At 23.5% G+C, this 24,153-nt stretch overlaps 1 protein-coding gene across 16 annotated transcripts in view; it reads left to right on the forward strand.

The window, feature by feature from the left end:
* Positions 1-24,153, forward strand: part of LOC114128466 (uncharacterized) — a 274,228-nt gene that overhangs the window by 31,995 nt on the left and 218,080 nt on the right. For all 16 annotated transcript variants that reach the window (XM_027992968.2, XM_027992967.2, XM_027992966.2 and 13 more), the window contains one exon: positions 4,451-4,609. In XM_027992968.2, coding sequence (XP_027848769.1) covers positions 4,451-4,609 — 159 coding nt within the window. The remainder of the gene's footprint in view (positions 1-4,450; positions 4,610-24,153) is intronic.

Below are 24,153 nucleotides of genomic sequence, written 5' to 3' on the forward strand. Positions count from 1 at the left end.
AAGTGGTGCTTTCACAAGATTTTTGAGAATCAAAACAGTCAATGAAAATGTCTAAGTTTTGAACACCGTTAAACCGAATAGTAAATAACAAATTAATCAAAATTCGAATCTATATATATAGAATTTGCATTTTTAACGGGCAACGAAGTGCACGGGGTCAGCTAGTATATTATATATAGCCATTCCATTTTAACGTTCTTGAGTTTCAAGATGGTTATTGAGGAATTATATTATATATTTATGTTATATAAAAATCAAGTTGGAGCATGTGACTAGATAAAGCTGTGTAAAAGTTAAACATTTTTATTTCAATAAATTTATTCTTGTGGAAAAATAATGATGTCACTGTTTCTATTCCATCCCATAAAAAAATAATAAAAATCACTAAAATATTTTTTGTTATAATAAATAATTCTTTAATAATTGGTCATGACGTTAGGTTCAAGTGAATAAATGGAAATAGTGAATTGTCAGAAAGAAAAAAAATATATTTTCATAAACTTTAATCTAATTGTATGTACCATGCTATATTATAATAATAGAAGTATGGATTTTATAAAATTAGCTTTACTGTAATTAATAATATTACAAATAAGTGATAGCGTACTAACTGGTGACCATTATTCATAACTAGATAATAGCTGCTTTTAAATCTAACTGTTCAGAGTTTGTGTTCATCCATTGGAATGATTTGTGTAACTTCGCGGTCATGTAATTAGAAAAAAAAATGCTCGATGTTCATGCATCATAGAACAATTATATTTATTAAATATATGTATTTGTATTTTATATTTTATTTTATTTACACAAATTTAGTTTAATATTTAATATTGTTTAATTATAATTAGTAGAAATCACCAGAATATTTTATAGAAATTTTGTTTTTATTCGTTTTTATTTAAGTCATTATTTATTTGATAAGTTAAGTGTTCAGTGTTCACCCGATTTGTCTGTTTTCTTGGTGACTTGCTGCACTCTTTTTCAAAAAAAAAACTTCAACAACATAAGGGCAGAAGAGGATGAAATAATTTAATTATATTTTTATAGAGGTTCAGTCAAGAATTTCATTTTGATTATAGTCAACTATACATGGATAACCTTAAATCTTGATACGTAAATATTATAGCTATTTATTTTGACGCAGAATTTTTTTGAATTTCGTTTTACTTCAAAAAAAAATTATAATAAAATATAAAAAGAAACATTAAACATGATAAAAACTGCTAAAAATGTGGTATTTAGTAAATTTGGTTATAATTAATTGAAAACGATCTTTCAAAGTTCTATATGTCGTAATTAAACGTCTCTTCAGGCGCATTACTACCGTAATTTAAATTTCCACAATTTTCCATAAATTATAAATTTTTAATTTATTACAACAATGTTATGCAGCATCCTACAATATAAATCTGAAATAACGTTAAAATGTGATAATAATAATACAATATTCTGCTATAATAATTTCGTTAATATCGAAAATATAAAATAAACACTAATTGTTTGTACGTTCTTACAAATCTAGGAATAATTGTATGAAATTCATATCAATTAAAATTTATCGTGACATGTAAAAAATGTACTTCTACAATCCTATATTTAGTTATATATGTACCTATATCATATTATATTAGGTATGTGTTTAAAATATTTAAAGCCAAATTCAAATAATATCTTATTGCAGATCGATTGTATGTATCATATTATAAGTATACTTGAGGTTAGAAATTAATGAAATACGTCATTTTAACCATTAATAATGTTCTCAGACCATTGAAAATAAAAATAAGTACATCATCATAGAACCAATAACTTTTTTCACTATCATTCAGAATCGAAGGACTTGAATATGAGGAAATCGAATACGGACGATTTATTGAATCTCCCGCTGATTTCATAAAGTATCATATTTTCATCCTTTCCGATCAGTCGCAACATGAGAAATTTTGAAAAATCAGCTTTAGAATAACGTTTTAAGAAATTGAAAATAATAATAATAATAATGCGCCAGTCATTAATCACGTAAATCTGAAAGCTTAAAATAGGTATATTAAAATAATTTGTTAAATAAACTTTTTTTTCTACAGTAAATATATTCTTTTTTTTTATCTAGGTAGTTCTGAGTTAATATGAATATTTATTTTATTTTTGTTTATATTAGTGTTATACTATAATCATGAACAATTTCGAAGTATTGTGTTAAATTATGAATTGTCATATAACATAAAAATATATTGATTGAAAAATGAATAAAATTGAAGTGCTTAATTAGTATATATGTTTTATTAATACTATACCTATAGGCTATAATTGATAGTTTTTGGATTCCCATTTTAAAATTATTAGTTTTGTTTACAAAGTATGAACTTATATTTACAAAATTAGAAATGGTATTATATATTGTCATTACTTAAAAGAATATTTTTGTATAAATGCGTAAGTTGGCAATGATGGATAATTTGAGAAAATCGTTCAAAATAACTAAAAGTTATACTGTTTTGCTTTGGTAAATATATAATATTTTTAGATTAAATCACTGTTTGCTTATTTAAATTTAATAACTAGCTACCCATTTAATGTAATTAAATTAAATTATACTATTATTCATTTATAAAATGAAATATTTTTTGTAATAATAATTGTGAGTGTATTATTTTTAAATTTATACTTAAATACCTATTTATCTCATAATAAAGTATATAATTCTGCAGAACACTGCAATACAATTTTAATAGTTAATATTTTCTTCTTTGATGTGATTGCATTAATAGATTTTAAAATTAATATTTATTTATAATAAACATAATTAAAAATAACGATTATTCAGTCCACTGAGCAAGAATATTACCTCAGAGAATTAAATACATTTTAAATTACATTATAAGAAAATGTGTATTATGTTTAACGATTTATTTCTATTTTTAATCATTTTACTTGTTGGCTTAATTATATTTCAAAAGTTATGACAGCCAAATGACCTAGTCAAACGAAAATGAAAGAAATTGCTGTACTTACACAGAATTTCGTTAGGTATAACTTATAAGTGTATAACATAGTCTATAATATGCAATGTATTTATTAGAACAATACACAGAGTGTGTAAAATAGTGTGTACAATAGTACCTACCTAGTTAATTTGAAAGTAGAAAGAAAACAAAACTATGGAACATGAAAGTTTTGTACAAAATCTTTAAAAATTGTTTTGAGATTCCCTTTTTGTTATTCTCCAATATCTATATCTGGGTCGTTTGAAAAAAAAAAATAATCACCATATAACAAACTTAATGATTTCAAACAATGTACGCGGTTTACTTGGAGTTTTGCTGTTGTGGTTTTTAAACAGTGCGTATGACAAAACCATTAAGCCATCACGCGATTTAATTTTGAAGATTTTTTATGGCATAGCCATTGGCTTACAAACTTCTTGAAAATGATGGTTTTTGGTAGTATGTTTACAATATAATACACATCTCTGTTTTGTCCTTTCATGATCTGATTGTTAAAATATATTATTGTATACTTTAGTTTCAAATGTATAGATTCCTCATGAATTAAGTGTCTTGTGGCAATAACATTTTTTTTCAATTGAAATTTGATCTTTTTTAATTTTTCACATTGCTATGCAGATAACTTTTTGGATTTTTTGTATCTAGTTAAAAATTCTAATAAGTACCTTAAGTGTCTCTCTCATGCTATTAACTTAATTTAGATTGACTATTTAAGATTATAGTCTTTATATAAATTTGACAATTAAAAAAATCTGAATTTTATACAAATGCACTGTTTAAAATGATATATTATATGGTGTCCTAACTTGTATGATGGTGAAAATGTTTGATGAATCACTCTGTTTATAGTTGGAATTCTAGCCACTATTTTCATACTAGCGCTTCGACTCCATAGCTTCAAACGAAACTCTCACATTACCCGTTTATTATTATTAAACGCATGACATAAATAATATTACCCAGAAAATGCCAATTTATCAAGTGTGTATATTATAAGCAGTTATGTTTCCGAGCGTATTTGTACATATATTATATAATTCTGGGCGTAATTCGTTTTTACCATCTTACTAAATTGTTAAAAATATATTGTATATTATGTAAGAAGACTTAAGTATTTTGCGATTGTGTAAACGTACATGTATATAAAATGCATTATAGTATTGCGGCTGTGGCGTTATCAATTATTGATTCGAATTTCAAAGTCGTAAATTATGTTAGCTAGAATATTAGTATTTTTGAGTAATAATTATTTTTTAAAAAATCTTAATTTGATCAGTTGCAAAAAATATATATATTTTTTATATTTTTATATATATATTTTTTGTCTTTCTATGTTTAGTATGTTCGTATTATTGTCGTTAATGAATTAATTTTATTATTTGAATGCAAATAGTACTAAGATTATTGACTTAACGTTAAACCCTCATTAACCTTTATTCTTACAGTCGTTGATGGCGGTAACAAACTCTTAAGAGAAGATCAACCAATGAATTCAATGGCCTCAGCGATGGGTGATGACCTATCGCTAAGGGACCTTACGCACCCGGCACTGAACGACTCTTTGAAAACGCACAATGCCGCTACTTTCAAGCTCGTCAAAACAGGTACCTACTAAAAAATATATTTAAATTAAATATTTTAGGAGTTGTATTCATTTTTTGTTTTGTAAATACAGTCATAATTTTGCTATTGACTGAAAAAATGTAATAAAAAGAAGTTATTACACCAATAAACGGATAGGTATTGTTCTTTTTTATGAAAGATTGTTTTTATAGAGTTTCGTGAGTACTTTAGAAAAATGTCGTAAAAGATATTATTTTAACTTTCAAGTAGACGACTAGCATCTTTTACATAAATTACTAGAGTGAAAATATTGTTCAGTACTTATTATATCTATATTGATGTTTTTTTTTATTTATCATTATGATATAATATCTAAAAAGGTCTTGCGTTCATATAAACCATTTTTTGTTTCGTTTTACAACTTAGGATTCTGTAGGAATAATCTAAAAATAAATTATTATTTTGACTGTTAAACTTCTTAATAATTAAAAAAAAAAACAAAATGAACTGATTTTATATTAAAAAAAGTAATTTAATGTGTTAATATATTAGTATTAAAAAAGTGAAATAGACCGTATGAATATATTATAGACACGAATTGTATGAAAAATACAATCATTTAATTTAAAATAATATGCATTATATATTTCTAAATATTAGCTGATGATATAAAATTAAGCTTTGATTATTTGTCATTTTAAAAACGAAAAAAGTTTAAAAATATTATTTTAGTTATCTTTATGATATAAGAATAATACGTTACAACTATAGAGGAAAAATATCATGCAAACTATTACTTTCTACATATTTTATGTTTTATTATTTATTAAAATGTCGATATCAAAATTTTATTAATGTTTTACTCACTGGAAAAAAATAATTTAAAATAATTTGAATTATTTATCAAATTATTACAACTGACGATATGGCAAATATTTAATGACTGCAATTTTATAATAATTTATTCCTGCTTTTAGTTTGTAATGTAGTGGCGAGGTTACCATCTTTTGTATAATATAATACTACTCGTATTATGTAATGATTCTCATGGGCAAGTCGATAATACCATATGTTTTCTGTTTTGATCATTTTCGTATAGTTAGATTATACATTGTGTAAATTAATTCAGATTCACATCAAAATTAAACCCCTTTGGTTTTATTTATCATGGTTTTTAGTTGAAAGAATGAAAACCTTTAAAAATTATAATAGACTGGCATTTTCTTATTTTAAAACTCAGTGTTAGTTATTCGAAGTACTCAAACATATTATAGATTTTATAGTATGAACTTATTATATTACTTGTACAACTTATGCATAAAATATTTTTACAAATGCTATAGTTCTTATATTTTTTTTTTTATGTTTACTTATTACGTTAATTTATAATTAATATGAATTAATTAAAGAATAATTTTCTTTACGTCAACCTAACCCATGCTAATATTTGTAATTGTGTTCAGGTGTGATAAATATATTTTAATTGTTTACCATATTTAGCAAATTCAAAAAAAAAATTTTTTTTTAATGTATAATGTATTAAAATAGGTATTTAAAATAATATTAAATAGACGTTGGAGTGAAGGAGTTATTGCTATAAATATTCTATTCACTTGTTACTTGAAAATTAAACAACGACAAACATATTTCGTATTGGTGACAATTAATTTGAGATTCGATTGGTAAAATATTGTACTTTTATTTTATTCGACATCATGTTTATGGCTTACTGCAGAGTATTAGCGTATATATAGTGATTATACTTAAAAAAATAATAATTATAATGCATCATTACTATGATAATAAAGAATTTCACGTAGTATAATATTTTACAAAGAATTTAAAGTTATGGTTTTTAGATTAATTTATAATAAATTTTATTTTAGTTATAATGGAAAACGTGCCTTATTATAAAATTACATTACAATATGCGTATTGTTAGAATTCACTGATATAAAATGATATATGTTATATAATGTATTGAAAATAATTTTTAGTCTAAAACCATTGATGTATATAGTTTAATAATCATAATATATTAATTTATATAATATATATATTCGTGTTTTCTATATACACATAGTAAACACGAATAAAAAATATGTTACTGATACGCGTGTCAGTTAGAAGCAATTACCGGTAGGTAGACAATAATGACCCGACCGAGGGTAAAGAGACAAATTGGAAAGTCGATATCGTGACGGGTTTGTTGAATGATTAATCACTAGGCTGACATTAATGAATTTATCATTTTACCTGTATGCATGAGTGTTTTTCGTAGGTATCCTAATATAATAAAATTGTATAGCTTTAATAAAACCGCTTGTTTTTTTTTTCATTAAAATTAAAAAATAATCGTAATGGGGTTTTCGCTTAATACTCTAAAGTGTAAAAAATATATGCTTATAGTATACACACATACACATAGTCACACTATTAATAATTTCCATTATGCGCATTCGTTAGTTTTATTAAATATTTACAGTTATTTTAGGTTATATTATATATGAGTAACTTTAATTTATTATTTTCTATACGGTTTCAATATGCGCGTATATATAAATCAACAACAAATAAAGTAATGCAATAAAGCACATAAAAAAAATAAAAATACATTGTTATTATTCAATTAAAAAATCAGTATTCTACGACCAATGAGGAGACTGTTTTTTGAATGTCATATTTAATTTTCTACGTTTAAATCAATAAAATCATTTAAATTTAACAATTATTATTGTTTATACATTGTGTGATTTTTTTCATTTAATAGAACTCATAATAACTATCAATCATAACGTATCACAATAATAGAATACTATTACTCTTATAAAGAGAATAAAAAAATTGATAATTATTATGTACATATATAGGTATTAATTTTTTGATCATTGTCTGATGAATAGAAACTGTGAATCACTGTAACTAGTGTAACTTATAATATATTATAATATGTATATTACATTATAATGTTCTCCTGATATGAATATTATTTTAAATGTTAGGAAAAAAATCGTTTCATACATGGAATGTAAGCATTCGTAGCATACGTGAACAATTATAAGCCGATTAATATAATATTAGTTAATACATTTAATATTTTAACTTATATTTGTTAAGTAAATTTTTTCCCTCAGAGTGCATTTTTGTTTTTTTTTCGCACAGCACTGTTCCTTCACAATAAATCTTAAAAGAACCGTATGCCGCACCTGGAGTACATAGACAAAAACAATACACCACCGATAAATCGGCTTAAGTTCTCTCCCCGTCTGTTGTTGTTATTTGTAGGCACCCCATCCGCATCATCGGAATTCAATTGTTTTTCTTTTTTCATTATTATTTTATCAGTAGGTAATGAAACTATTTTCTTGATCCACAAATCAATTCTCGAGGCATTGATTCTTTAATTAAATAGCGAACACAAGTAAACTTGATAGCGTATTTGTGACATAAAAAGCTTGAAAACTATATATACGTCCCCATAATAATAATTCAAACTTGTTAAAAAACTTCTGTTATGTATATCATATCCATCTAGTGTTATATTGGTTTAAAGATTTGGATTAAGATGTCATGTGGAATCTAATATCCATTGGATATATTGGGGAATGCTCGCTGAAACTACAACGTTCAATATAATATAATAATATTGTATAGAAATCATGTTTTGTGACACTTGGTATGTGTGAAAGATATCTTTAGACTTTAGAGTAGATTTAAAGTTCCAAATAACTTCCAAATTTTTATAGGAGGTACCTTCCTCCCCGTAATCCGTAATCAGGCGTCGCATTTTGTTTACAAAAATAATAAAATATAGAAATACCAAATGATTATTTTATCACAAACTACTCTTTATTTCAAAACTATTACTATTTTTTTATCATCAAAGTCTTTGAAAATATTTTTTATTTTTTTATAACACAATTGAAATTCATAAAATTATATTTTTAAAGTTATAATAATTATTGAAGTTGTTATTTTTTATGATAATATTTATTTTTAATTACATATTTCAAAGTAGAATATTATTTAGAGTATTTTATTATGTTAAAGTACAATTTTGGATGAGTAGTTTTGAAAATTGGTGTTTAAAATGTAGGAAAAGTTGATTAGTGAACCAAAATTTTGCGATGTACTATTGTGACACTTCACAAAGTTTATCTAAACTCTGTATTCATAGGCTATAACACACAAATCACTCTTTTAATACTTGATTTTTACAAACCAAAATACTCAACTTAATATTTTGTTTTGCAATATGAAATTAAAAATCTATATTATCGTATATAGGATAGAAAAAACCATAAATATCAGAACGATACAAATAGTAAATAAGATTATTTTTTTTTTTAGAAAATTTTTGTTTTTTTATCACTTACAATATTATATATAAAAAAATAATAATAAATAGTTTTTAAAATAAGGAATAATAAAATTGCCCTGAATAATTTGAGTTATAAAATGTATGAAATAGTCATAAACATTGGCGTACACTGCACTCGCAACACTGTGTACGAATTTATGTGTGTTATTGCTTCTGAAACATAAATGTTTCGTTAAATTAAATTTGTTTCTAGTTTTGCGGGCTTGCGAGGAAATCGAAAAAAAAATACACTATAAAATAAAATAAAACTGAACACAAAAATCCGAATAATAACATTATTGGAAAACGACATTCACGAAGAGGGTTGTGAGTGTGTATTATGTTATGCAGTGTTTCACACGTATACGGTGACCTGTAGCTGTTTTGCCTATTCAAAATTAAGTGGCAATCGGTATTAAGTATAAACACTATAAATGTATTACGTATGTTTCGGCTCGTTATCGGAATAACTTAAATTGCACGAGAAAAAAGGATCATTAGAAAGTCTAGGACAAAAGGAATTTATGAATAAAAAACTGTGAAGGGGTAACCCAGTTAGGGGCTGTACAGCTTGTTTAATTGTACGTGTTCTCGGCTAGATCGCTCACCGATCAGATGTTAAATTCATTTAGATGTTATCAAATATTAATGTGGAAAAATGTTTTTATTGTCATCGTTCAAATATATGATGCCGTGATAGGAACTTAAACTTTGAGGAAAACATTAAAAGGTAATTTTTATTGTAGATATACTTTTTAACTAAATGTTTTATTAAAAAAAAATAGTGTATAACGTGTGAAAATATTTATTAATTGTTAATTTTGAATTTTCCGTTCACTGTCAAACGGTTTACGTATTTTTTATATATGATAATTATATTCGATAGATGTATTTATAAATACGCTTTAAATTTTTTTAGTATAATTTAAGTATGTATAAATTAATATAAATTAAAAACTGATTTCAAAAACCAATAAATTGCAGAATTAAATTAAAGTGGTTTTTTAAAATATAATAAGTATTGATTGTAAATATAGTATGTAATATAATATAGTATTTTCATTGTTGTTTATTGGTATGATCTTAAAGAAGAATCTAAATAATAACCAAAAATATTACTCTTTCCATGGAAATAGGTAATCGATGTTTATTGAATTTATATATCTATCCATTGTTTTAGTGTAATATGAGATGTATTAATTATCTCTAAGTTATGAATTATGTAAAATATTTTAAACTAAATTTAATGTTGATAAATCGAATATTTGGTATTATTTTTATATTTCTTTGTAGATTCAACATGATTTTAAAATTTAAATTACTCAAGAGCTTTAGAGAATGTTAAAATACATATATACTGTGAAATCGTAAATTATTTTGTATTCATGTTTTTATTGTTCTAATCGAAATATTGAATTTTATTTATAATAGTTTCTTTCCTGATAATGATTTACTGTAAAATGTAAAATTTGTACAGCTACTAAAACTAAAAAATAAATGTTCATTTATTTATTTTTAGTTTGTAATAATTTAATTTTAACATTAAGTATAATTGTAAAAAGAATATATTAACAATCAAAACAATTTGTTAAATTATAATTGATCAATAAATTGCGTATAGAGCAATAGAATATAAATATTTGTATTAAGGAGTTTACTTCGAAAATGTATAAAAATATTATATGGTTAAGTTTGCATAAAATAATAAGTAATAGGTATGTATGATAAGAATTATTTAAAGTTTAGAAGATAGTTGTAATTTAAAGGCATATAAATTTAATATTTGTCACATAAAATTATAATAAAATGTTAAAAATAAATAATAACTAATGGTTTTCAAAATATATAATTACTAAGAAAATTATTATTAATAACTTAATAAAATAAAACCATTTTACAAGAGATTGTGAATTGTGAATTATTCATTTTATAAAGTAGTTTATTATACTACTTATGTTTAAAAGAATATTTTACAATTCCACTGCGTTGCTGGAAAAAGCTTATTAAAGCTATATGAAGAACCAATTTAAGCGATATAATATGCAAATAACCTATATTTTAATTAAGATTCTATGAATTGAGATTTTAAATATTTTGTTTTATAATTGATGTGTATAAGAGATACAACTGCATACGAATTAAAAAAGGTGGGCAAGTTAATAACGCTTTGCTGTAGATCAAGTTATGAGTGCGTCACTGCAATGAATGAGTTAAATTTGAATCAAATGATATATTATTTTATAGAAAACTATTTTATGAGCAGAAACTTTCTGTCAATCTATACATCCAGGTATATTTCATGATATGTATTTTTTAATATAATAATTATAACAGTAATTTATTTTACTTTTATTACTACGATAAGTTCATTCATTTATTATATTATTAGTTTTTAATTACAAAAATAATAATATATATGTATTCCTTACTATATCAACTTATAATTTTAAATTAATTAAATTGTTTTTGAGAATATTGTAAAACCATAAAAATAGATCAAAAATGGCATTGTGTATAAAAAATTCATAATAATATAATATACGTTAACAATTTAAGTTTCCATAAATAATGTTTTTAAATTATAATTAAATTATTAACATTTATTTATTTTTAAATAAGAAATTTTGTCAACATTTGAACTTAAAATGTCTATAGAAAATAATTATCTTTATAATATATTTAATAAATTGTATGGTAACAGCATTTAAAAAAAAAATAAAATATAACAATATTGAATATTTTTAGTGTCTGTAAATAGACCCAAAAAAATCAAATATTTTGAAATTAGACCATGTCTAATAAACGCTAATATAAATATTCTGTGAAAATTTAAAATATCTAAGGTTATCCGTTTTTAAGTTACACATAAAAAATCTCATATTAAGTATTTTGTAAAATAAATATAGATTGAATTAAAAAATAGAAATCACCTGTTGTTGATAAGTTGATAAGTGATGCATTTTTATTTGACTAGTTTATACTATTTTTATTTATTTTTTTTTTTTGACTATTTATAGCGTACAAATTTTAAAAAATAAAAAATAAAATACATGCATCATTGTAAAATCAATACATTCATAACTCTTTTCAGACTCTGAAGTTATATAAATAAAATAATTAAATCTTAAATTTTGATAGAACTAAGTTAAAGTATTTTCATTATGTTTAAGAATATTGTTTCAACTATACAAACTATACAAAAACCATAACCAGAATATGCTTGAGTTTATACTTAACAGTCATGTCAGAAAATTACTTCAGACAATCAATAGTTTATTTTATTATTATTTTTATTTCTAATAGAATTGAACGTAATAAACAAACTTCATAGAATACCATAAAAAATAGCAAAGTTTTATGTTAAATTAACTCCTTGTAGGATTTTGATTCTTGCATTCTGATGACGTATTTCATCCTCTCACCCCTGCAACTGTTAAATTAAACTTTTGAAACAATCGCATTGTATCTGTCTGAGGTTTCAAGTTGTTTTATTTATAGTTTTCTATTTATCACCGTAAATCGTCGCTTCCAAAGGCGTGGATTAAAAACTGGTATTAAGTCCCTTCTAATGCTTGCAGAGGAAGCTTATTTATAGACAGAGTCCACTTTATAAACCAGGTTTTCAGTCAGTGGGTATATTGGAAATTGGTATATACACTGGTATATTGTTCAATGAACCATCTAGGGTCAAAAAATCAATTATGGTCAAACGGAATGCAAAAATATCATATTGCTATTATAAATTGGAAGTTTCAAAGTTTGATAAATTTAATTGTGAACTTCAAAATGAATTATCGTTGAATATATGTTACCACTGTAATAGCATTGTTAGAAAAAAGTTTAGTTTTTCACTCAAAAAGTTTTTGTTCGGAATGCTTTTTTTTTTTTTATCAATTTTTAACTTTTAAATTTGACAAAATGTATATAACGGCTATATTGATGAAGTTTGTGTTCATAAAAATTGGCCTCAATCGCCAATTAGATTGTTCTTATACTATTAGTTAATAATATGTAATATAACGTATAATATCTAAGGTAAATTTTTGATTTACAAACAATTCTTATTAAAGTAAGATATTAATATAATATGTATATACTCATGTTTTAATACAATTAATTGAAAAAATTAATAAATAACTAATAGCATATTATATAATACATCCTATAACTAGATTTGGGTATTAGATTAAAATATTTAATTTGAAAAAAATTTACGACATTATTGTTTTATTTTGGTTAAACCAATCTTGTGACAAAAAAAAAAATGTAAATGCAGCGATGTGTGAATGTTTAAGGCTATGGTTTCTAATCTTCTGTTGTTCTCTATTTCTCTAATGTCCGTGACCTAAGGGACACTGATAGATTACTCTTCACACAACTTGTCTTGTTAGTTAACTTAGTGATTTAGGTGTGGTAAGTATTATTTAAGGTATTATATAAAAAAGTAATTTTTTTCAAATTAATTTTGTTAAAATAAATATCTAAAAGTTGAGTATATACAATTAGACTTAAGATAAATTACATGTATCCGATACTAATTTTTGTAAAAGGCTTTATATAAGTTTAAACTTATATTCTAACAATCTGATTTCAGATTTTTCTTTTAATAGAATAATTGTTGGATAATTGTTCATTGTAGAGTGGTATATTAATTTTATAATAATAAATTATATAAGACAAGTAATGTTTGATTAAATGTTATCGAATAATTACCTATTTATTTTAAATATGTAACTAAGTTTTTTATAAAAAAAAATATTTCTATTTATTATTAAGAGCAATAGTAATAAATAATAATATTTTTATTAATAGATTGCTATATAGATACTTGTAAATAATTTTCTTTTATTTGTAACTTTACTATTAAAATATAAATATTGTTTATGCTCTAAGATAATCATTTTTTTTTCATTGTATCATAAACAGCTTTTTGATACAATTTTCTTAAATGTTTTTCAAAAAGCATTTTAAAATTGAAATGTTGTAATATTTTTTTTTATACAGTTATTTTATTATACTGTCATTAAAAATCCAGAGCACTCGGTAGACGCGATAGATGTGTAAAATATTTATTCAATGATAAATCATTGCATTTATTTTGAAAAACAATTCTGAGCGGAGTCGGTATGCACTTCTATTTTTGAGTACATTTTATAATTTATTTATACTATTGTAGGTAATTTATTTTTCTAAGAATATAGTAAGTAAAATTAGTATTTTCACCAAAAATTTCGCATAAAATACATAATAATAATTATAATATAATATTATGAGTACTTATATAATATATATTAGGTATTATTGTTATTAAATCATAAGTAAATACCACGTACTGTAGAACCATGGAAATAAGTATGTAGCATAATAATAGATTAAAATCAGTCTAAATATTTTTTTAAATTTCATCGTGTATAGAAAATAATATTTTAAGTTATATTAAAAAATGTTAAGTCCCTTTAATTTATGAGTTATTTTTAATATTTTTTGAATACAATAGGTAAAATCATTGAAAAAAAAATCGATATTTTTAGAATGTTGTATAACACTAAACTAACTTATGAAAAACTTTGTATTTATTTTTTTTAATCTTTATAGTATTGTATAACCAAATATAATTCGTAGTATAAAACTATTTATTGAAATAAATTAGAATAAACTATTAATAGTATATCTAAATACCTAGTGTTATGTAACAAAATATGAAAAATAGATAAAAATAAAAAAATATAATAGATTCATCATATTAAAATCATACATGGCTTATAATGTTTATAAACCTACTCATAATAATTTTATTAAGCTAACAGTCCGTGTAGTATAAAATGTTTGTATTATAAACAACAAATTTTATGATAGTAAATTTTATTACCTATTGTTATTAGAAAAAAAGTGAACGTAGCGTGCTACTTGATATTTTCTCCACGACTGAAATATATTGAATAATACATGTTTTTAAAATTATTGTTGAAAAAAATATATCAATTAGATCGCTATGGTAACATTATTAATTATATATTATTTACTGGTTGCCAAGGGTAGCCATTAATCTATGTACTCTAATATTAAATCGGCCTGGACACTTAAGTACTATGAAACGAAATGATAACATTAATTTCAACTTGTTGTTGGTAGGTTGACATTCAAATTGTATAGTCAAAAGAAAATGCTGGATCCAGCAAAAAAAAAATGTATATATCTGTTAGTGTTAGGCCAATGTTTTTATACGATAATAAATAATAATAATAATAATCTAAGGTTATAATTTCATACAATTTCTCGATTTATTAATACTATACATTTATATTTCTATAATTTATAATTTTAATATAATTTTTTTAATAATTTGACGATATAATTATTCAAGGCCATAACTAAAAATTTTTTTTTTTTTTGGGGGGGGGAGGTCCAACATTTCTTTAAATATATTGAATATTGATACTGAACAATTTTCATTTTTACATTAAAAATATAAAATTTGATTATTATCGTTATTGAAAACATAAGTCGTCAATTTAATATTCAATTTACATTGATGTAGTATAGTGTATACGTATTGCATTAATAATTTATTGAATACTATTTGTACTTTGATGTGTTTTAGTGATTTTCCGTTTTCACAATATTGATGTTAAAAATATATTATATGTTACAATTTCCTTAAACATTTTTATATGTATATATTATTATAAAATATTGCATTATAAAATTATCATGTTTTAATAATAATAATAAATGTAAATCCCCACTTGACCGTATACTTATATAGACACAGTTCGTTACTCTTTATTATAATGTATTATTATTTTCTTTTATACGATGAAAGGTAAAGCGTATAAACGGGTATATGTGTATACTATTATGGCCTTTCTGCAAAAAATACATCTCTTAGCATTACGTTATCACGAATTATTTTAATGTTATTATATAATATGTTATCCGTCGACCGTTACATTAGGACTCAGCGGTTCCCAACCTGAGGTAAGCGAGGTGACCTCAAGGGGTACGTGATAAAAAATTAACTAATGGCGGAAAAATGTGAAATTTGGTTATTTAAAATCATACGTTTCGAAAATATTCAATATACTCATATATTCTTAAAAATGAAAATTTGTGTCACGAATTATTAAAAGTTAATCATTAACTTATCTTATAAGATAAGTTATAGATATGGATTATAGAATTTAGATTTGATAAATTATCATTTGAAAAAGCTTTTCCAAACCCGAAGAAGTAAACAATTGGATTTCAAATCCTTTCGATAAAAAATTCTCGTTTTATCAATCGTAGAAAAATAAAAGTTGATAGAACTTTCACGTGACATAACTTTAAAAAATGAGTTTAAAAGAAAATAACTTATTAATTTTTGGATATATATATAACGAATATGAGCGGCTGTCTGTCTGATTGGGTTCCTATTGCCGTTTATAATAAACCTGCCTATAATATACACTGTACCTGCCGTACAGAGTTGGTCGAGAGAGCGTTTTCTTCGTACATCTTTATTAAAAATAAGTATAGAAATAAACTAAACGCAGCACCTGATTTAAGATTATACCTTGCATCAATTGATCTTGATTTTAAAAAATTATGCTATTTGAAACAAGGCTAAGGATCTCACTAAATTTTTGTATTACGATTTTTTTATTAAACAAATAAGTAAAATAAAAATTATAATTTAATAATAATTCTGTTTTTGGTGTCTTATTACAAAAAATAAAATATATATTACTACATTATTGTTATTTTTTATTTAAATATTTTAAATGTAGTTATGTGAAAAGTTTAAAAATTATTATGGGGGGTACAATCTAGTAAAATATTAAACTTAAGGGTACGGACGAAAAAAAGGTTGGGAACCGCTGCGTTAGTTATATGACATTGTATATAAATATATATCAGCGTAAAGACATTCGAGTTTGAGTTATGAACGTAATTCGGAAAAGGAAATAATTCGCTGTAGGCTCAGGGCGTGGTGCGAGCTGTTTATCCGACATCCGTTGATGTTTAATAATTTTCATCGATATCTATTGCGGATTTACGGCGCCGTGGTCGAGAAAAAAGACCCGAAAACGAGAGACAACCCACGCGCTTTTGTTCAGCGTAAAAATAAAAGAAGAAGAGAAATATGAGATCGATTTCGCAAGTAAAAAAAAAAAAAAAAACGAAAAGAAAAGAAAAACAAGCACACTTTTGCGCGCGCGTATAAGTATAATATGTGATAAAATAAAATACGTTATTTGTTTTCGATTTCACGAAAATGGCCGGTGTATGTTTTGCGATTTTCCAAACGATTTATTCGACGAAAAATCCGATTGATTCTCGACCGGATTCGTGTATCTATACGTTTGTCAGCGGGTGGGCTGTTATGGGTGGGTTGGCGGGTGTGTACATATACAATTACTGCGATAGCGGTGGTGGCGGTGATTCGTGTGGTGCGACAGCGGGAGAAAAGACGTGAAACTGCGCATTGGCAAACTCGTAGACTAGATGGCCACTGACTGCCGCCTATATTATTCCGATGTCTTGAACAGCTGACACATTGCTATTATTGGTTTTTGGAAAACAAGAATTATAAATCGAGAACGTCATCGACGTCTTCATCATAGACCGAATAAAAATTACGACTTACGAGCCAACGACGCATGTTGTATCTCCAGAATTATTATACCTAATAACAATTTAAACCACATTTATTATTGTGATAAGTACGTTTAGAATGTACAGTAAGGAGACGGTGGACTTGGGCTGAAGTTGTTGATCTGATGGTTTAAATATACAATACCAGCCAATAATAGTGTATATCCGACACTTAGTTACAGGTTTTTGTGTATTACGTACCATCGTATCTTTACGGTCTTACTGCAAAAGCGAGTTATAATAGAGTCCATATTTTGCCACCCTCAAACTTACCTGCGTTGTTACCAAATTGATAGTTATTGACAAAAAAAAACATAAATGAAACCTAAAGAAAATATTATTTTTTGAACTTAATTTTAAGATTTGAAAAAAAAAAAATTATTATTAATTTTCACGGTTTTATGTTTTATCGAATACAAATATATAAATACAATACTTGAATATTTACATATGATTATTAAAATATACGGTTTAGTTATAGAGATCGGAAATCTATCTTCGCACAGTTTATGTATTTTGTTTTCAAATTTTCAAGAAAATTGTTGATTCTGTAATAGGAATTTCTACGTAAATGTCTCAGAAAAATGTTAGATGTCATGAAAGAAAATATTTAAAAATTGTTTATTACATATTGTCATTTGAACGTTATAAAACAATTGCTTCCTATGATTTTTTGAAAAAGATTTTAAAATTGTACAGTTGGTTTCAAAAAATTAATTGATATTCATTTTAAATTTATGTATTTAATATGTTATAATATTATATAATTGCAATTATATATTTGAAATTTTAGATCCTATTTTGTTACTTAGATACTTAAGCTTCATAGTTTTATGTCAATCAACTATAAATTAGAAGGAATATAGGTATTATTGATATTTGATACTATATGGAATATAATATTATAATACAATTTAATCGGTTAGTTCAAGTATAAAATATTATAAAAGTATACATGGGGAATGTTATTATGTTTAAAATTGATTTGAAATTTAAATTAAAAATCATGCCCGTATTCTTAAAAAACTAACAAATTTATTTGAAGTATTTACATGGTTATTTTATTATTATATTTATCCTTTAAATTTGTCTTTGATAAAACTAATAACTGCTCAAGATCATTAAACAGCTGTAATAATATAGATTAAACAAGTTTGGGCATATATAACACATATATTACACATTATAACGTAAAAGCTATTTATATATAGCTATATATAAATTATTTATTATATTAGATATTATTATAATATCCAAAATAAAAACGATACATTACCCGATCGTAAAGTAAACGTCTTTGTTTTTGTGCCAAAATTTTGTCTCAATTTTTGGTCTTATCTTTTGCTAAATCTCGATATGATTATGGTTTTTGGAATAATTCATCTATTTTCCATACGTCTGGAATAGCAGATTTGTAACTTCATGTTTTATTGAAAGCCCTTGACTTCTTGTGACAATGAATTATAGAAAACTGCAGTATCTCATCCCATGTAAAAATTAGAAAATGTTAGAATCACATCACAAATTGGATAATATGCCACACAATTTTTTTTTTATTGTTTTCTATTAAGTGTACACGAATAATATATTAACATTGTGATTTGAATGTAGAAAAGTTAGGTATTCTTATTTAATTTTAAATGCTCAATTTTTATTATAACATAGTTAGGTTTTATATTTATGAGGAAATTTTCAATTATAAGATTAAGAATGTTAGGATATATTCAAATGAAAAAACATGTTCTGTTTAAATTAATGTATCAAAAAGTAAAATCTAAGTTATTTATAAAAAATTATTTGAGTTATAATTGTTTTAAATACGAAACTTAATCAACTAAGCTTATAGCAAGAATTATTTTTTCCTTTTATAAAACCCGTTAATGATAATAATTTTTAAAAATTAATTAAGTTTTGTATAAACTAAATACTTGTAATTTTTAATATATTTTATTCACAGTACATCACATTACATTACAACAAAATCTTCTTTTAAAATAATACTTCCTTGAAATTGAATTGTCCAGTTTTATATTTATACCGTTGTTTATTTTTATGTAAAAAATTGTACTTACAATACCTTATAAATTGTTCTATATAAAGTATATATGGATATAATCCATGCCATATCAAAAACAGATTAGCTATTTAAAAAGGTGGAAAACTCTGGTTAACGTTATTATTATTTTTTTTTATTATGAGCTAAAACAATTATAAAGGTATTAAATAAAAATACCATTTAAAAATAAAATCGTCTTTAATTTTCATAATGTAAATAATACTAAACTGTATTAGATAGGTTTATTATTTAATTAAACTTTGAAATAGATCAAGCTTAAATATAAATATACTATAAACAGAGTGACTTCACTAGTTTTTTTCTTAAGGGTGATATTTTTTAATTAAAAATAACAACATAAATGTTATCGACATTTTAAAATTTAAAATTATATAAACAATAGTTAAATTAGTTTTGTAAATAACAAGTCGAACTCTATGTGTGAATTTTTTTTTATATCATTAGATTGTAGTTTACTTGTTATGTATTTATTATGAATGTAAAATACTAAAATCTAATAAAAATGTATTTTATATTAAAAATGATTTTAACCAAATTTTCTAAACTATATTTTTTTCTTTTGAAGAAAAAAAATGTTGCTTTTTCGTAAAAACTTTTTAAGTTTAACATAAGGTATTTGTTTATTTGTTTAGACAAATCTATAAACTATACGATTATTTTAGATTTTAAGCGAATCGATGAATGTACTCGTATTGATTTCATAACAAGAACTTTTGTGTCTACTATCATAATTTTAAGATATTATTATCTATGTTTTGAATCAATTACACTGTTTTATGGTATGAGCAGTAATATTTTATATTTTAATACATACAAAAAACACAATGTAATTAAAACATATTATTTATTATAATATATTATAATATAGAAGTTATTATAGTTTATCCACAGTCTGTAATTTTAAGTAATGTAAAATGAAGAGTAAAAAGAGAACTTAATAGGTATAAATATATGGTTTATTACTTATTTAACTATTTATGCCATTCTAAAATAATTGTAATATATTTATTTAACGTAGGTAATAATATACTGATATTTTTGTCGGAAGTTAAATTTATTTATACATACACGCATGATATATATACATATATATATATATATTTTATTGTTTATAATATATATATATATTTGTATGCAGAGATAAAGAATATAGGTGATAGGAGTTAACAAATTATTGGTAGGAGTACCAATAAGTATAACTGGAGACACATACCAGCAAATTTAGTTGAATGATCTTAAAATATATAACGGAAAATGAATTACTTTAGAAACAGTAAAGGTTTTTTTTGAACATCAATGAATATAAATGTAATTTATTCCATTTCGGCTGACAAGAAAGTTTTTGCAAATTATAAGTTTTCGTTAAAGAAGTGGTATATACAACTCTGGTACATTCGACGAAAAAAATATATATCAAAATTATCGTACCCATTCGTTGATCGTGTACGGTTAGTGGTAAAGAAAGTCCCATTCATCACAAGTACGTTTTAAAGTTGGGTCACGTATGTATTTTTCGTTTCATAATGACGACGGGTCTGCTTAAAAAATGATACTCTACATTATTTTTATTTCCTATTTTCGTCGTTAATTTCCTATTGACAAAATTTTTTTTATTAGTGTCTACTTTTTATCAAAATGTCAGTCTGTTAAAATTATAACAACTAATGTATAAAAAATAATAATAATAGTTAATATTTGTATTAAAAACATAGGTATATTTAAATTAAATATTCATAGCTTAGCTATAGAATTTGATTATGTAAACAATGAAATTAATAAATTGTTATTTTTTTTTAAATAAATCAAAATAAATAGGAAAGAAATTGAAATAAATATGATGTAATAAAACATTTATCAAAAAAAAAAAAAAATTAAAAAAAGTTTTAATTTTCAATTATAAAATATTGTTTTATTAATTACCTAATAAAAATCACTTTGTGTATACTTTTATCCTTTGAGATTTTAACTAACTATTAGGTTAGTCACTTAAATTGACATTACGTAATTTGCAGCTCTATTGGGATTTGTTTATAAAATATTTTTCGAATATAGTAGAAATAAAATTATTTCTGAAATATATCTGTGTGTATGGGGTATTATAGTCGGTATAGGAGAGATACAAAATATACAAATTAATTCTGTAGTACATTTAGTAGTTTATTAAATAAATGTATTTTATTTATTCTATAAGTAGATAAAAAGTTCCGTTGAGAAAGTGTTATACAGTGTGTTCACCAATTTAGGGAACAATGAATTTCTTGGCTGAATTTTTTTGGAATAAATCGATTTTTTTTTTACAAACTGACGGTATATAAATACACATTTTTCGATACATTTCAACATTTTTTTAAAAATTTAGTCTGAGCATGCTAAGTAAAACTTTTTTTTTTTGATAGCAACACCTATTTTTAACACCATATCCGAATAGGTCTATTTTTTATGTATCAACTATGGTTCTAAATTCAAAATTGACTGAATAAGAGCTATGTAAATTTTAATAAATAATACATTTTTAAATTATTTTTAAAAATTTATAAAATCATTTGTAATTAATTCTAATTGGTTACTTTTTGAATATTTGTACGTATTTTTTTTTAGAAGTTTTATAAACAAAACTAACATAATATGGGTATAAAATTATGACACTTCTAAAAAAAAAATACGTACATTAGTTATCATTTTTAGACATGAAATATAAAAAAAAAAAATAGTAAAATTATTATCTTTCTAAATTAGAAGCTTGATTTCTAACGATTTTTATTTACGCTTTGTGTGAATTTAGATTATTTTTTAAAACTTAACCTGCAGGTTACAACTTATATATTATAAAACTTAAGATTATATGTATTATAATTAGAACAATATATAATTTACGTTTTACATGTAGGTAGGTACTTAGAATTTTATTATAGTATGTTTTTGGTGATGTAAACTTTATTTGTGTATCAAATTGTTATCTAATCTTTATTCAGTTTAAAAACAAAAATAATTTTTTTGAAAATTTAATACAAGGTTCCTTATGAGTTGTTTTTATTGTAGCTAAAAAAAATTAAAAATCGTTAGTCACAATTTTTTTTTATAAGCGTTTATAGTTCAAATTTTTACGAAATCTGTCGAAAACGCGAAAATTTGCAAGTAATTTTGAAGTTGAAAAATCATAAAATTTTTTGTGTTCATAACTAAGTTTTGAAAATTTGGTACAAGGTTTTCCATACATTTTTCTTCCGAAAATTCGTCAAAATTATGAATATTTGCAAATTATTTTGTAGGTATAATTCATAAAAATGTTTGTATAGGTAGCTAAGAGTAGAAAATTTAATACAAGATTTTTCATAAGTTTAGCTTACAATAATTATAAAAGAACTTAAATGTTGGTGTATTCAGGCCATAAACATAAACCACCTTTTTCACCAACCACTGGAAATTATATCCTAGGCTGACAAATCGTCTTCGTTCAGAATCATTTTTCGTATACAATGATACCCATCATTGCATTCAAATTTAACCTACCCTAGTCAGAGGTCAACCCCACCCCCTAATGTACAGCAGAACGGTACCCACTTGCCCGCTTTTTCTATATAACATTTAAAGTATTTTGATATATATTATTATAATATAAATGTTTGATTCAAAAAAATAAAATTTTTTTATAAGTATTTCAAAAATTATTTTATAAAATATTCTATACTTAAATTTAAATGAATACCTATTTATTTTATACTATTGTTTAAGTATTATTTTCTTAAGAATATTCTATACTTTAAACTATTTATAACTACTTTATTTTTTAATTGATTATAATAAATATTATTGGTGTATTCTATTCTCTCATATAGCCAGACATATCAATTATACTTTATTATTTAAATTGTAATAATTATTTTTTTTACTTTTATATGGTAAATATATATGTGTATATATGCCATATGCATAACATAGGTAATATTCAATTTAAAATCTAATTACATTTAAAGTATAAAAATATTTAATGCAATTATTTACAAAGATATTTATTATATCGATAAATTGCTACTATTTTATTATTTCTTTAATATACTCTAATATACTTGTATTAAATTAATATAAATATTGAAGTTACTTTTAAATTTTAATATATTTAAATATATTGATAATTAAACATCACTCGGTAATAAATGTCCAACTATATTAATATATATAACTATATTATTTTAATATTAAGATAAACTTAATATTTTTAATGTTCATTAAAATTAGTAATACTATTCTCCTTAAAAATTTTACAATACAAAATATGTACCTTTACTTTTTTTACTAACCTATAAGATAAAATTAATGATAAAAACCATTCATTATTATGTTGTATGGTCAGAACTTGCTGATGAATCGTTTGACTGCAAACGTGTGACTTACGTCTCATAAATATGTAGGGTGGAGAGGAAGGTAATTAGAAAATCTCAAGTGCACAATATAATAATATAATATAGGTATTAATATGTATTTATATTTTTAACACATAGAGTCGTCGTGAA

Source organism: Aphis gossypii, chromosome 1, assembly GCF_020184175.1.
Source record: "Aphis gossypii isolate Hap1 chromosome 1, ASM2018417v2, whole genome shotgun sequence".
Taxonomy (NCBI): domain Eukaryota; kingdom Metazoa; phylum Arthropoda; class Insecta; order Hemiptera; family Aphididae; genus Aphis; species Aphis gossypii.